A 16427-nucleotide genomic window follows, 5' to 3' on the forward strand; every position below is an offset into this window, starting at 1 on the left:
CATGGGCCAAACATAACGTTAATACAATCAGCCAGTCCACAGGCTTACTGTGTTAAGCCTGGTCCTCTCTTAGATGTTTTCCCTACATCCTTTACTCTAGCTATCACAGTATCAGCCTTAGCACAGGCAAGTTACTGTAACAGTTTTGACAGCAGCTGTATTTCCCCTGGAACCTCTGCTCAGTGTTGGGTACCAGGCTGGGAAGTCCCTCCTCCACCATTCCAGTAACAGGATATCCCCCCACAGAGCAGGCCAGGGAGCCAACATGAGGCCAGGCACATCCCCATCTTGCTGTCCTAGGCAAGGACAAAAGGCTGTACCTTGCCCTAGCCTTTGATTCCTGACCTTGCCTGATAACCTCGGAAGTGAGCCTGAATGATCGTGACTTTCTCCTGGAGGACACGGAGGCGTCTGCGGCGAAGGAGGCATCGGAATTTCCTTTGCAGAGTAACAATGGCCCAACTCTGCCTCTGGCTCCATCGTCTCTCCAGAAGCTGCCTGGCTTTCTCTTTCAGAAAGACCTGAGCAAAAGCAACAGCTGCTGACCCACAAGGAAAGCAGCCAGCTTCTCTAAGGAGTTGATCAATAATAAAAGCTGCTGGTTTATCTCTCTGTAGCCTTTAAGGCTTCCTGCTAATGAAACTGCACTACCTCAGCTGGGGAGGGCAGGAGGCACAGGTGCAGGTGACAGAGGTGGATGCATTTGGGGAGGACAGGGAATCAGGGAGCAATGAAGGTTCACAGGCAGGAAAGGCAGAAGCCCAGATTCCATCAAGGAAGGTTGGGTAGACAAAGGAGCTGGCCATGCTACAAGAACAGCCTGGAGCCGGTCTCCTGTTTCTTTATCTGAAATGCTAAAAATCCCTCCTTCATACTTGAGACAAGAGGCAAAGCAAAAGGGAGGTGAAGGCAGAGTGTTCTCCCTCTTTGGGCAGAGAGCTGAACTGCTCTCTGTCCATTTACAGCCAGTGAACAGATGGTTGGATGGTTGGGCCTGTGCGAGTAAAAAGGGATTTTCTATAGGCATCACCTTTGTTAGTCCAATCTGATAGAGATCTGAAGGGTTCCCCACCACATGAGACAGCACTGCCACACAGCCTTCCCTCTCCTCCAGGCAGCTGTGCCTTTGTCCAGCCAGGAAGCCATACCTGGAAGATAAGATGTTGGTATGATGGAAGCCAGGGCTGTAACTGGAGACCTCAGAGAACAGCAGGTCACAGTGTGCCAGTCAGTACATTCAGGCTTTGAGTGTCTGGGGAATCCCAAGCCAGGACACCACTGTACCTGGCTAGGAAGTTCTGGAATGGAAGACGGACTGGGTATCCCTCCTTTCTAATGTGGATAGCCTCCAGTATCCCAGAATGTCGCAGCTGACAAGTGACATACTCCACATCAAAGATATTTGACAGCTGTGAATATAAGGCAGAAAAAAATTGTGAAACGAGAAATAAAGAAACAAAAAGGGAGACAGAAGGGAGAGTTTAGAAAAGGGTCTCCTTCTATCATCCTGTCCTTGGGTTAGATCTTGTGATGGTCTATGGGTGATGGAACACAAAACCCAACACATCCTTTGGTGTTCAGCTGGCACTGGCTTCTTATCCTCCAGCATGTGGTCAGCTCACATGGCCACAGGGAAGGGTGAGAGACAGAGAAAGGGGAAGAAAAGTTTCAAGCTGTCAAATAAGGCAAAGAAGTCCAAACACCAACTGTGAAAGAAGAGCTGCTGGAGAAGACTTCAAGGAACTGGGGGACTCCATAAGGAGACAGGGTGCCGCCCTACCTTTTTGGGATTAGGGGTGATGCACCGAATGAAGAAGACATGGCTCCTGCAAAACAGAAGGAAGAACATTTGATCACGCTCCTCTCTGTGCTGACCTGGAAAGACTTCACGTACTTCTGGGTGCAGCAATCAGCCCAGTGCAGGGATGGCATCATAACAGTCTCTCACCTTTTCAGCTTGGCTGTGAGGTCCTGCAAAGACTGCTGGAATTTGGCCACCAGTGTGGAGGCCTGAGGCTTGGGCCCTTTGCTTCTGGCACCCAGCTCCCTTTGCTGACTATAGGAAGCTTTAGCCTTCTGGAAAATGTGAGACACCACCTAAAAAAAAAAAAAAAGAAAAAAAAAGTAGTGACCAAAGATCCCTGAACTAGGTGGAAAGAACAATCTCTTCTACCTGAAACTGGGGGACCATTCTCCCTTGCCCCTAGCAGTGCCAGGAACCCAGCTGCATCTTCAAGCAGTCTGTGCATTTTGTACATGAAATGCATCAATTGCTGGCAAAGATGACTTGCTCAACTCCCAGGTGTCCTTCAGTAGAACAAAACTTTCTCCGGATTCTTCTGACACCTGACCAGGATCTTTCTGCTTCTCACACAAAAGCAATGAGTGTCTCATCAGGTGTCTTTAATAGAGATCTTCATCCTGAACCACTACAGTACCTTGAGGTGGCTCTGAGAGAAGATATCCAGCACTTCTGGATGAAGCTGGTCACGGTTTTTATTAAGAAACTTGTGGACCTGCAGAAGCAAAGTCTGGTTTAATGCACCATTCAGACCACCAACCGGACAGACAAATACCCCTCTTAAGCACACCTTGACTTGGGGCAGACAGCTGGAGAGGTGGAACAAGGCGAAAGTCCTAGAGAGTGAAGTTTGTTGTTCCTGCTGCCACAAGGAGTGGAAGGAACAACGACTTCTGCTTTTAGGATTGCTCCTTTTCCCCTTCATTGCCCGGCCCACTTTGACCTCCACAGTTTTTACAGCAGCAACAGCTTTCCTGGTTCCAGGGCTCTGAGACAGGCAATGTAGGCTGTTGTGTAGCTGAGGCCATGATCTATTTTCCTTCTGCCCAGAAGCAGTTTAGTTGCCCCTCTTAATAAGAATCTCCTCATTTCTGATAAACTGATGCTAAAGGGATGTGCAGTTGCAGAGAGAGAGCTTTGTTCACATCACTCAGAGCTGGTCCCTCAGGACATCCACAGCATGCTTCCAAGCTGGCCTATTGCTTCAACTGCTTGGAGCGCCCTGCCAGCTCACCTGATAGGTGACAGGCCCTGCATAGTGCTTCACAGTGAAGACTGGCAAAGGCAACTTGGGCTTGGTGTACCAAGGGCTGTTTCCATGATGGTAATGACACTTCTGGAGGAAGGTGTGGTCAGTGGCCTGAAAAGATGACAAACATGTTTCCTACTGCTGCAACACATTCAGTTGGCTGAAAAGCCGCTGTTAAACTGAAGATAAAGACACCTAATACTTGTGCAAACACAGTCCCTGTTTAATCTGTGTAACTGCCTCACCATAACCACCCTGTGAAAGAGATCACATGAGAGGATAACAGCTTCTCACCTGAGTCAGTGAAGTCTGGTCGTCCAGGATACGGAAGATACCATGGGGTTTTGCAGCAATGAAATCTAGGCATGACTCACTATACATCTTGGAAATAGGAATCCAAGCTAACTGCTCTTGGCTATATTCCTCCTGCATGTTAAAGACCAACCAGTTAAATCCAGCCATGCAAACAAGAACAAATGGAGGGAGTTAACAGAAGGATTTGGTTTATTCATCAGGAAGTTAGTGTTTGACTGCTGTTAGGAACTTGGCTAGAATTATCATTTTTGTCTCATGAAGCTTCTTCTAAAGAGACTAATGATTTTCCTAATCTAAGAGAGGAAGGCTGCTAAGCAGAGTGTCAAAAGGCAACAAGTCTGATAAATTCATTTTCATCTCCAGAGCCTGAGTGATACGTAAAATACTACAATGAATCTACCAAACAGGCTTCAAAAGTACCAGCCGGGGTCTTGGGTCCTTGATTCTGCCCAACTCACTTATAAAATCTGTAAAAGGGAGCAAGGCACTACCAAACTCCCCCTTCCCTTAATTTACTACAGAATTAGTAAAAGACATTAAATAGCCAGCTCTTTGGACTAGGATTCTATAGCTACTGCTTAAGAGGGCCAGGCTTATTCAGCTTCCTGCTTCCCTGCTAAAGAATACTCTCCAGCTGACGCTGCCTCAGCTCATTCCATATATGCTGCCTTTCACCTGGTGGCATGGGTTCCATTTACCTCTTCTTGGGCAATGACAGTCTGGCTGAAAAAACGCTGGAGATGCTCATTGGCAAAGTTGATGCAGAGTTGCTCTAAGCTGTTCACACCTAGATCCTGCAAAGACAAAAAGGCATCATCACTTCCAACCCGCAGCCCTCCCAGGAGATTGTGTCTTCCCACGAATAATGCACAGCACCAGATGGTGCTGATCTGAACTGCTGGTTCAGGCAGCTTGTTCTGATCAATAAGTGTGAATGAACCTGAGAAATTCAAATCATCTTATGTCTGGTTTGCAAGCTCTCAGCCTGGTTTATTGACTAGGCTGAACAGCAAGAGGCAAGACAAGCTGTGAAGGAGCACAGAGAAGAAATTTACTCTTGGATGCACACCCCCACCTTTATATGCTCCAGTTTTCAGCATTCGTCAGAATACAAAGAATTTAACGGGAATCCTAAGTACAAAACTCACAGGCCTTTATGAGCACATATCATACCAAGTCCCTGCTCTGCCTGGTTTTTATTTATTGCAAGTCTGGGAAGCCCCCAGAAGCTCACTGGGGCAGAGGCATGGGTGTACACCTGCCACAAGGGTAAAGATCCCCAACCCAGAAGTCTAGGTGCTACCCTAACCTCAGTTTCAAAAACCAACACCTTTCAGGGCCTTGGCTTACAAAATTTCTGCACTTCTCCTATCTCTGTCCTGATCCAAAGCCTAGTGGATCAGGGAGAATCTCTTCAGAAACTACAGTGGATTCTGGACTTATTCCTGTTCAGGCTGGGAATAACAGAAAAACAGGATATGCTGAAGCACGTGAAAAGAAATAAATAATAAAAGATAGTGTTAACATATTTCCAGCTTTACCCAAGTCTTCAGGAACAAATGGGAACAGTTAGATTACAACTACATAATTTTTTTCTCTTACTTCTGTTAATAGCACCATGAATAATTAAAATGTGATTCATTAAGAATTAGCTCATTCACCTCACCTCAACAGCATGCAAATTTATACTAGATATTTTTCTGGGTTTGGTCCATCAAAACAGGCTGATGAGTGATCTGGCTCCCCAAGCCACTGCTGAGCAGCAGAGCACAGGGAAAGGACTCTGAGCTGCTTTTTACAGGAATTTGTGTAGAAGTGAAAGTTCTAAGAAACTTCTAGGGGTTTTGTCAAACCTGCTTTAGGTGAGAATCGAACTGTGGAGTTAAAATCCCCATGTTCCCTTTCAACATCACACATAACTTGGTTTCTAAACTCCAGTGGACTTGCTGAAAAGACAGTTTTGATCTGTGTTTAATACCGCCTATGAGCTAATTCAATGGACCAAGTTGGTGAAACTGCTGGTTTTGTTCTGATTTAAAAGCAAATAATTTTCATCTTCCTTAGAATGACAGAACCAAAGCTAGCTATGTGCACTATCTATGCAGCACCATACTGACCAGTTCACGCAAAGGTATCAAACATGCAAGGCTGACATGGTAGGAGCACCAGAAACCACTCCAGCTGAGACTAGGTTGTTAGGCGCTTACAATTGTTAGGACTCCACTTACACACCGATACTACTCCAATCCACCCAGTTCTATGTACCTTAAGATTCTACCTATGCCACGCAGTTATGGAAGACTATGGGCTCCTCCAGATAGCAATCATAACAAGAGTCCATAGTAAAAGTGCTAAATCATACCCTGAAGGAGCACTTCTCTACTGCCTCTGAAAAAAGGAAGTATCCCCTGAACACAGACATTTAGATTACATGGTGCAATTACTGTCTCCTTTCTGGAAAAAAGGAAAAACAAAAAACCAACACCAAACAGAAAACCCACCCATCAGATAGCCTCCCCATTTCTGGCAGTGGCTGAGGAGAATCAGCACGTGCACTTCCAGCCCAGACAATATCAAAAGAACAGGAAAAGCAACCTCAAAACCATGTATGTCCACAATGCCCAGAGCACAGTCAGATTCCCAGGGAGCCAACCACTCATTGATTCTCAGCAGCAGCCACTCAAAAAGCAGGTAATACAGAGTCTTGGCAATGGAGTCCCTGAGTAGGAGAGGGGAGTAAAACCAGTTACTGCAAAGACAGCACCATTGGGTGCATCTGACCAACCCAGAGAGTAACAGCAGAAGTCACCTGGCATCAATGGCTCCTTCTACAGACAGAGGAGTGAAGATCCGATCATAAGATGTCACCTGGATACATAAAGAGCCAGAATTTACTGTTATTATCCCATAAATACATCAATTTTTTAAATCCACAAGGAAGTCAGCCCAGTTAATAAATGGATTTTTTTCTATTTGGCCTGGGAATTTACCCAGATATCAAAGGAAAAAGTAAAACCAGAATTTTGCTGCCACATTTCAGGCTGGGAGTCAGCTGGCCAACCTGTTAAGCCTGAAGCCACTCACGTCAGAAAAAAGCCCTCCTTGACATGAGTTCTGCCAACTTTACAGAGCTGCCTTTAGGGGTTCAGCTCGCCCCCATTACTGATCCAGCACCACAACCATTTTACTCCTGCTGTTACCTCCCAGGTTTTAGACCTTCTAAGGTGGTGGCCCTTCTGCTGACAGCACTGGGCTAGGGCATTCCATGTGTCAGGATGAATGAGAAATCACCAAAAAGGTACTCACAGTGACACGGTGAGTGACAGCACTTTGCAAGAAATCTGCTGAGACACACAACAAATTGGCCACAATCTGAATCTCAGTGTCACCGGCAATGGCTGCATGTTCATAGGATTCTTTCTAAATAATGGAGAACAATAGTCAGCTATGGATGGGATACCAGGTTCCATTAGTATTAATATTCTCAACACCACCTCAGCTGCACAGACCTGGTCACAGCCTGGGCAAAACACTAGCATCTAGGTTCATTTTGGCTCTAATAACCTTTGGTTGCCTTCCATCTTCTGTCCCTGCCTAGGTCAGTCTAGAGCCTAATATCAAAATAACATAATAGTCTTCAAAGAATATAATCTCCAGTCAAGAATAATGTCACCGGTCCCACCACATGGGATAACAGCACGATGTTCAGCACAAATAGCCAGGCTGCCAAGGGTTAGTGTACCTCGTAGGAGGTAAAGCAGATATTCCCCAGCTGCAGAATGGCAGCCAGGACAGCCCAGGTGGAGGTCAGCTGATCTTCCGAGAGGTTGATTCCCTTCAGAGCTTGCACCAAGACCAGAAAGTCCTGACCGTCCTCCTTCCCCAGGATGTCACATGCTCTGCCCTGAGAGAATAGGAACAGATAATCATGGTCAGCCCTTTTGCCCAGGTTGGAGCTGAGCTACCAGCAACGATCTTCAGAGAAGTAGTTCAACGTTTTAAGGACTGGAGGAATCGGAAATAAAAAGGCCGAAGACACCACTAGTGGGAGCACAGCATTCATGACAGAACAGTCTTTTCTCTCTGGAGTTTTTGAAAGGAAGATCTCTCTTGCCCACACATGCTGTTTTTATTATGGTTCTAATATAGGCACCCCAGCTGCCCCTTGACCACTGCTGGAGTGCAGCTTGAGAGAAGGGATGCCAGAATCTACTCCCAAGTATGTCATGTCATACTATATATATATGTATGTATGTATGTATATATGTATGTATGTATGTCATGTTGCTACCCCAAATGGTACCAGAACCCAATGTATCAAAGCAAATGGGTTTCTTTGTACCTAGAGAGCCAGATTATAATCTCACTCATCTCTGCCACAGAGCTTCACTACAACATGGGCATACTGCTCTTACTCTTCTTGTGGTTTTCTTTACAAGGGGACACTCCTGACAGCTGCCTGTGACTCTAAAGGTCACAGAAATCCTGGGTCAAGGTGGGTGTCTGTAGAACCTGCTTGCCTACAAAGGCATTCTTTGACAAAAGCTTCCATCTGATTGTCAGATTCAAGCAAGATCCAAGAGAGATTTTATCAGTCTCTGTTAACTTCTTTACACATGATCTGATCTTTTTCTCTTCTCTGCAGCAGGCTGAGACACTCCTGTTAACTAGCACCTTGAGGAGTTTAGTTTACAATACAGATCCTTTGCCAACTAGGTACATCACCCTGTTAGGGAATGGGCCCTTAATTGCCCTCCATCCTTGAGTCATTAATGATACTCACCCATTCCTTGCCTGAAAGGAAGATGACAGTAATAGTTTGTCAAGTATTCCTCACATGACAACAGCAGCTGTAAATAGTTTGCCCACCTGGGAATGCTGACCCACACAGCTGAAAGAGGAGATATCTTGCTATTGCTGTGAACTCCTTGAGCATGGAAAATGTCATTAAACAAAAGAAACCATGCTCCAAGGTGATAGCTTGCCATAAATCTGGCAACCAATTTTCCAATTCAAATATATTGTAATCAGCAGTATAATTCAGTGGTTTCAAATTTCCACCCATTAAGTCAGTCAATGAAGCAAGTGTTTTGCTGAAGGTGGAAAGAAATCTCTCTTGCTCTTTTCATTTCCACAGCAAATTGCAAGTGCAAGGGAAGGCAAAGAGAAAAGGATTTCTTCACCACGGGGTGGAGCCATGGGCCTACATGATGACTCCTTTTTTAAAAGGTTTTTCTTTGGGAGCAGAAGGGACCTGAAAGGTAATAAAAAGATCACATAAGAGAAAAAGGTATTCCTTCTTAGGTCAGGTGTGAGATGGAGCAGAGCGGATTTTAGCATAGTCCTGTGAGGGACACATTAGAAGGGAAGCAAAGTTGTTAGGTGCCTAACCAAACAGAAGTGATGTCTTGGTCATTTCACTCTTTATCAGCTGCTGTAGAGCATGCTCACCTCACTCACCTGATTCAGGTAAAAGTAAGACTCTGCCTCTTGCAAGTACATCTCCTCTTTCTGCTGCATAGGCAGCCCAGCCAGCAGCTCATAAAACACATGGTAGTTCCTCTCACCATGGGCCTGATAGGGGACACAGTTCATAGAGTTGACATAGCCAGTTTCAAAACTCTACAGAATACACTCAAAGAGCAGGACACTGCAATGCTGAGGTCAGCAAGATGAGGCCAGAAGCCACCCAAGAATTATTTAATTTGAAAAGTTTCCAGGGTTTCTCAGTGACACTGTAAAAGCATTACATCTGAGAGCAGGCCTTTTCACACAGCTCCTTTCCACACTCCAGACACTAATAAAAAATAATTGAGGAAAGATTTAACTTCCAGTAATCCCTAATAAATGACTTGATTCAACCTGTTTGAGACAGAGAGGTCCCCTATTTTATTCAAACAAAATAAGCGCTCACCCTCTGCTACAGGAAGGGGACATATTTCTTGCCAACAGTTGAAATCCCTGTTGTTTAACAGTAAATTTAAAGTTAAATATGAGTAAGGGAGAGCAGGACCCCTCTAGGAGGGAGAGTCTCATTGGTCCTTACCTGAAATACCACACGAGACTTCTCCAGCAGGTACTGGGAGATGGATGTTCCCACCACAATGCCACTGAGCACAAGACAACAACAAATCCTGTCAGAAGCCAGTTACAGGTTTTTTGTAGAACCATTTCTCTGAGGGTTTAGGAGAGGGAGTTGTTGCCAAGAAACAAGGGTACGACCTGACCAACTTGCTTAGAATTTTGAAGCATTCCAGCACTGGTGTTTTGTATCAGATTATTACAAACTATTACAGAGAAACACAGATTCAAGTTTGAATTCTGAACAGCCTCCAGAGTACAAAGGAGCTTGGACTTGAATGATCCTTACAGGATGTGTCTTGAAAATAGTGGAGGGAACATGCCGCACCCTTCCCTTCAGCTGTATCTGATTGCTGTTGCATTTCCACTGACCCTACCCACCCATTTCATATGATAGCCTGTGGGGACAGAGACCACCTTTTTGTTTTATAATTTAATTGCATCTTGCACAAAGTGATCCTAGTCCAAAAGCAGAGTTTCCAGATACTACAGCAATAGTGGGCCACACAGGCAGCAGTCTGTAGTTAAGCTGCGTGCAAGGATCTATAGGCCTTTAAGCCTGTCATGTGTCCCATGCAGATCAGGCACATGTGTAACCAAGGGCTGAATTAGTGGGCACCTGAATATATACCATTGATTTCAGAAGAGTCACTATGGCTTCTGTAAAAGGAGATCCTACCTCACAGAGCTGCTGGAGTCATTTGAAGGGGGTGACAAATCTGTAGAGAAGAATGATCTAAGGGGTACACTCTACATGAATTTCCAAAAGGTTTTGACAAAGTTGTAGGGCTTCCAGGGAATCGAAGCAACCATGGCATAAGGGAAGGTCCCTGACGTGGGTAGGAGTCAATGGTGATCCTCTTAACAGTGGGAGGCAACCACTAGAGTTCCACAAAGTGTGTCTGTGCTCTGACCTGTAGATGTAACTCAAGGTTTGATAAGTGACCTAAAAAAGAAGCCAAACAGCAATGTGACAAAGCTTCCTGATTGTATGAAATTATTCAAGGCAGTGAGGATGAAGGCCAACTGTGAATAAATGCAGACAGACCTTACAGTACGGAGTGAGTGAGCAAGAAAATGGCACATGACATTCACTGCAGATGAATGTAAAGTGATACATACAGGCTAAAGTAGTCCCAGCTTCACGTGTAGACTGACAGGCTCCAACTTAACCATTGCTGCCTAGGCCTGAGACCTTGGGGCTGATAAGACAGTTCCATGAGAATATCAGCTCAGTGCCTGGCAACAATCAAACAAACCCCAAACCAAAACCCCCAAAAACAGAAGTTGGAAAGGAGGCAGGTTCAAAGCAAAAAAGGTGTTTTTCACAGAACTGGTTTGACCTGTAGAGCACTTGCCAAAGACTGTTGCAGAGGCATGACTTTATACGAGTCCAAGAGGAAACTGGAAAACCACAAGAGTCTCAGAAAAACTCCTGAGCTGCTGCAAATGGTTAAGAGCTAACAGAGTGTTAAAGAAAATCATTAGATGTATTTGGCCTGTTCTTACTGTTGCCTCAGTGAATGCTTGTGGCCAGGGTTGGAGACATAATTTTGTATTAGATGGCTCCTTGGTATAAACCAGTTCAGCCATTCTTACGTTCTTAATTTATCACCCATTTTGAGAGGTGAAGATCTGTTCTTTCGTGGAGGAAACCTAAAAGAATAGGCATATAAACTCACCCTCTTCCTATCCTGATGATAGCAAGAGTGTAGGGGAGGGAGAGCTATTTCACAAGCTCTAAGCACTGCTAGACCTTTTCTCACCCAAGCACCCCTTGACAGCTGGGAAGGACAGTATCCCAAAATGTTCCTTTAACTCACTGTCGCAGGTGGATATTCAGAAGCTTTCCAAACCGGCTTGAATTGTCATTGAGGATGGTTCTGGCATTCCCAAAACTCTCCAGGATGGGTAGGACATTGCAGGGCTTGAAGAAACGATGGAGAGAACATTTCAGTAGCAATCACAGGTTTTTAAACCCAAAAGAGACTTTAGTAACTGTTAGTTCAAAAATCCAAGAAAAATGGGATTTCACTGAAATAATTCTTGCCTGAATAAAGAGCCTCTTTTTAAATTTATCTTGGTATCATTATCTCTAGCCATTGGTGAGTTGCTCTGTGAGCTCTTCACCTTCACTGCTATGATCTTTCATTTTACTTTTGCTCTGTGTTTGTTCAGATTCACCTCCCAGACACAGCTACAAGGTCTCTAAGGCAAGGTATCATCTCTCTTTTCGAACAGATTTAGCACTTTATACAGCATCAGGGCTCCCAGATACTAAAATACAGAACAACAAATACATCAGCTGTCCTCATGCCTTTACGGGAGCTTCACCTTGAACCACAAACCATCCAAAATCCGCCTCAGTTAAACAGGAACAAAGAAATAACATAAGCAGTATGGCCTCTTTACCCTGTCTTGGGCTCCTACTCCTTGCCTAACCATCACAGCATAAAGCCAATCTCAGTCGCCCCTTACCTGTCTGATCCTGTGGCCATCTGTTCTCTGATACAGCATGGTCAGGTATTGCACAATTGCTTTGGCAGCTTCTGTTTTACCTGATCCACTGTGTCCACTGGAGGAACAAGAGGTAAGGAAGCTGGCATCAAAACAGAATTACCTAATTTAGACATGTCAGAGGACCTGTTACAGTGTATCAGTGGAGTCATACTGATTTACAACAAATTAAGATCCATCACATATTGTCTGAAACACTGAGACATATCTTGATATAATAGGCCCAAATAAGATTCCACTGCAGAATGCCAAACGTCTTCCACTCCTGCAAACTGATGTGAAGCTAAATTCAACCTGTATTTGTACAGAGTGGAATAAAAGTCCATCTTATTCCTGTTCTCTACTGACAGCCTTCACCAAGAGCCAGAATAACAAATTTATGGACAGTGAAATGCAAAGATGAAAGTCTTACATAAAGAAATTAACAAGCCTTTGAGAAAGTACCCTTATTTCTTACCTGATGATGACACACTGCTCTTGCTCTGATGACTGAGATAGCGTGTAGGCCATTTCTGCTATGGCAAAGATGTGTCTAGGTGTACACAAAGAAAAGCCCAGTTAACTGACCTCACATATCTACCTCACAAATACAGCACCAAAAGGTTACTTATCAGTGATCTACACTAGAGATGGGCCAGTATCTTGCTCGGAGAAGTGTGAGGAACCAGGGAAACCAAAGGTTTTTTCTTTGCTGACATCAGGTTAATACCACTGTTACAAGCTATTGCAAAGTTCAGGTTCCTCTAGGACCTCTTCACCCTAACTTGAGTAATGCTTTGTGCCATGGTGTTTAATATAAGGCACACCAGCAGTATTATCTGCACTAGAGGAACATGCATACGTTGCTAGCTCTGGCAGGGCTGTACCAGTATCAGCAGTGGGGAGTGCATACTGCCAGAATTCCTCCAGTACAGTCCCAGCAGGCATTGAATTCAGGACCTTTAACCAATGCTGAAGAAACTTGACCTAATGAGTTTAGCTCAGTAGCATTACAGGTCTGAGCAACTACAGCTTTGCCAAATGGATTGCTCACTTCCTGTGCATTCATCCTGCTCTATCAGACAACTGGAAGAAAATAAGCTACTTTCTGAAGCACAAATGTAACGGAGTTTATTTGAGAAAGAGAAACATACGGAGCATTTTTTGAGAGAGTCCCTTGGTGGTACTGGCTAGCCACATCTTCAGAGTAGATACCGAGGTCTTTGAAAGGATTCACAGAAACCAAGATTTGTCCAATGTAAGTCTAGGACAAAAATAAGAAAAGGGGAAAAAAAAGCTGGTGGCTTCTCAGAATTTTCTTACTGAGGAATGCAACTGAACACATCTATTAATACAATTATTCAAATGACCCTTAAAGGAATGCTGTCTATCCCAACTATACTGCCAGATTTTTCAGGGTATGACACAATTTTTCAGTGGTCATTTTCAAAGATCTGTCATTAATATTTCAGGATAAGTGGCACTCATTGGTCCATGGTCATCTTCGCTGGTCACTGTCTATTCTCCAAGCTTCACACGAAATTACAATCACAGTAAATGAAAGAGAATGACTAGCCATCCAGAACTAGCTCTGGACTGCAACATTGTGTGTTTGCAGAAACTCTAAAGTTTCTTCTTGAGATCCACAACTCTTACTCAGAACTGCTTTGCTAAAACAGAAGAGTTCCACTAGGAGCAGCTGAGTTTAAAATACAACCCAAGTATAGTCATGGGTTGACAATAAATACCAAAATTAAAGAGAAACTCTGGGACTTTCAGGTTTTACCACAAATATTTCATGCTACCCATTTACTGAGTAAAAGCAGTGTGAGTATCCTTCTTATCACTGTTCCCAGTGATGAGTGAGCTCTTGAGCTACTTGGTGCATTATTAAAGCTTGATGGAATGATAGAAATTATTTTCTCTTAAAGCTCATTGTTCAGAGTGAATAAGCACTGAAGAAAAACAAAACAAAACACCACTACCCATACATAAATAAGATTGCGATGGAACCTCCTCTTCAGACACAGCAGAACTGAGCTTTCACAGACTTCCCTAGAAACAGAGGAAAGGACTTGTCAGCCATAAGCTTCACTTGCATATGTCAGTATTGACCTTTCTGCCCTCCCACGGATGAGGCTGCGATCTGAAACTATTCACTGCCTTCATGTGATTCCAACATGTCCAGGATTAACACATCAGAGAACAGAGCAGCCAAAGCTCAGAACATCTAGCCTGTCCATCTCCATGTGACCACACCTCCTTGCACACAGCCTTTAGAGTTGTTTATCTCAGCTGGATGGCAAGGGTAGAGGGTGTGAGAATCAGTGTTAGGCCTTTCTCTTTCAACAACAGCAGTGAACACATGATTTAAAAGCCGTTGAAGATGTAAGGCCTGAGTTTGCCATAGCTGAAGGCAATGGGAGTCACTAAAGCCACAGATGCCCATGTCAGGAGGCAAACAGAAATATGCCTCTCATCCTGCAAGTCTCCTGACTTACCACCCACTTCATGCAACAAGAATGGTATGTCAAATTCCCAGTTTTGTCATTCTGCAATACTACAAAAGTCACATCAGCCTCTAAACCTCATTTCCCCTACCCATAAAGTCTATTTGGTATTTTAGAACCCATTTCAGGACTGGGAACCATTTAACAGGAGAAGCAGAGTTCCCTGGGTGCATCTGTAAGAAAAGTCTACTAGCTAGGATGAGCTGCTCTCTCTGGTGTGTGACTGCAGAGATTCAATGTGCCCTCTCTGTGCAACAGAGTTTAGGGCCACACTATACTCAACAGTCAGGAGTTCCCTCTGCAGCTGTGCTCCTTCCCATGTGGTTCAGCGCAGGTCCATAACTTCAGTAGGGCAGTTCTGTCTTTCACTTAGTTTTACTGTGGAGCATCAGTTACTCAGGTATGATATGTATCAAATTCTTTTTTCTCACATGGTAGCCAAGGATCTATAATGTGCTTTCTGTTGTTGAGCCAACAGTAGCTTTGAAGGATAACAAGCAAGCCCCTGTGACCTTGAATTAGCTGCAGAATACCACTGACAACACATACTGCAGTCTGGTTAGATCTTCAGTGTCCTCAGCTTCTACACAGTGGTCTTCACACATGTACACCTGAAACACACAGATACATTACTGAAAATCAGGAGAAGTTCAGTGCATTTTAATACCAGAGACAACACCTCTACCTGTTTGTGCATGAATTCCATCTCTAACATATTGTCAGCGATGTCTTCTGCCTCCCACTGATCCTTGCAGACCTTCATCACGTGGCTGTTGGCCAGATGTGGGTCCTTGTAGGTGGCCCATTTGCTTAGGTTCTCAATGGTTAGTCGTGGCAGCAGCAATTCAGAGCTCAGCCACGCTGCAGGATCACATCCCTGAGCCTGCTGCTGAGACCAGTGAACACCAGGTGTGACTATGTACCCTGCAGTCTGGAGGATACCTGAATCCTCTTTGACATCTATGTCACTGGAATAATCTGGTGTAGATACTAGATTCTCTTCCTGATGTGGAAGGAAGCCCTGTTCGCTGTTCCTCTGAGGGCTTTCATCCATCAAAGATCTAGGAGGGTCACATTTGAATCGGCAACCCCGTTGCACAGTCATCACAGTTTTACTGCCTGATAGAGATCTCAGTTTCTCTAGAGAACAACCACTCCCAGAGCCTCTGGATAAAGAGCTCTTTGTCTTTGTCTTAACCATGCTGTGGACTCTGGGGAATACTACAGCAAACTTGGCATCAGTAGCATTGTTGTTCTTCTCATCCAAGCTAAGTAAGTATGGAAAGGAACTGGTTCCATGAAGAAGGGAATCACCAGAAGGCAAATCAATATGTTCTACTTCCTTATCCATTTTAGGACCACTATTTCCCTCCGCTAATGGAGAAGATTCTTTGTCACTCAAGTCAGCCTTCCCCAGCTGTCTAGCTGCACCAGGGAAGGCTTTGCCAGACCGACCAACCCAGCCAGCGGTGCTTACAACCTGGATTGCCACTCTGGTTTTAAATCCAAAAGGTTTGTTACTCCTCTTCCTCTTCCCAGATTTCTTCAAGAGCCATTTTGAAATACCAATTGCATGTGCCACGCTCAGAAGACGAGCTTTCAGGCTTACTTTCTTGGCAGGTTTTTGTCCAAGCCAGCTGGTGACTTTTCTAAAAGCAGAACGGGTGTGCGAGTGCTTGGATCCTTTCCCATCATGCACATTTTCTTTTTCAGAAAGTGCCTCTGCAACCACTTCTGCTTTCTCTTTTTTTGCCTCTAAAGCCTGGCCTGAACTCAGTTTAACTTTTCCAATAACTTTTCCAACTTTCTTTTTCTTGCCAAGGAGCTGCTTATCAGATGATTTTTTGGTAATAGTGGAGCAGCTTGAAACATTTGAAAGGTTTAATCTTTTCTCTCTAAAACTCTGAGCTATGTTGGGTTCCTTCTGTGTAATGAGGGTTTCTAGAGTCATGGGTTTTGAACAGATGCTTTCAAC

General features: G+C 44.4%; 2 protein-coding genes across 3 annotated transcripts; both read right to left on the reverse strand.

The window, feature by feature from the left end:
- Positions 1-22: 22 nt before the first annotated feature.
- On the reverse strand, positions 23-11260 carry LOC129735243 (unconventional myosin-XV-like). 2 transcript variants are annotated; one of them, XM_055700773.1, is made up of 15 exons: positions 9412-11260; positions 8826-8939; positions 7108-7269; positions 6672-6785; positions 6175-6233; positions 5961-6084; positions 4064-4159; positions 3345-3476; positions 3036-3161; positions 2439-2516; positions 1949-2097; positions 1781-1826; positions 1285-1409; positions 1031-1148; positions 23-521 (listed from the first exon to the last, which is right to left on the reverse strand). In XM_055700773.1, the coding sequence occupies exons 2-15, from the start codon at positions 8883-8885 to the stop codon at positions 327-329; spliced, it is 1584 nt and encodes a 527-aa protein (XP_055556748.1). In that variant the 5' UTR covers positions 8886-8939; positions 9412-11260; the 3' UTR covers positions 23-326. The 2 variants fall into 2 exon arrangements, with proteins under 2 accessions (XP_055556748.1, XP_055556747.1); XM_055700772.1 differs by lacking the exon at positions 9412-11260 and having other exon boundaries at positions 8826-9119.
- Positions 11261-12944: 1684 nt separating this feature from the next.
- On the reverse strand, positions 12945-16427 carry LOC129735244 (uncharacterized). Its single transcript, XM_055700774.1, has 2 exons — positions 13934-16427; positions 12945-13206 (listed from the first exon to the last, which is right to left on the reverse strand). Exon 1 carries the CDS (start codon positions 16401-16403, stop codon positions 15036-15038), a length of 1368 nt encoding a protein of 455 aa, XP_055556749.1. The 5' UTR covers positions 16404-16427; the 3' UTR covers positions 12945-13206; positions 13934-15035.

Source organism: Falco cherrug, chromosome 1 (assembly GCF_023634085.1).
Source record: "Falco cherrug isolate bFalChe1 chromosome 1, bFalChe1.pri, whole genome shotgun sequence".
Classification (NCBI taxonomy): Eukaryota; Metazoa; Chordata; class Aves; order Falconiformes; family Falconidae; genus Falco; species Falco cherrug.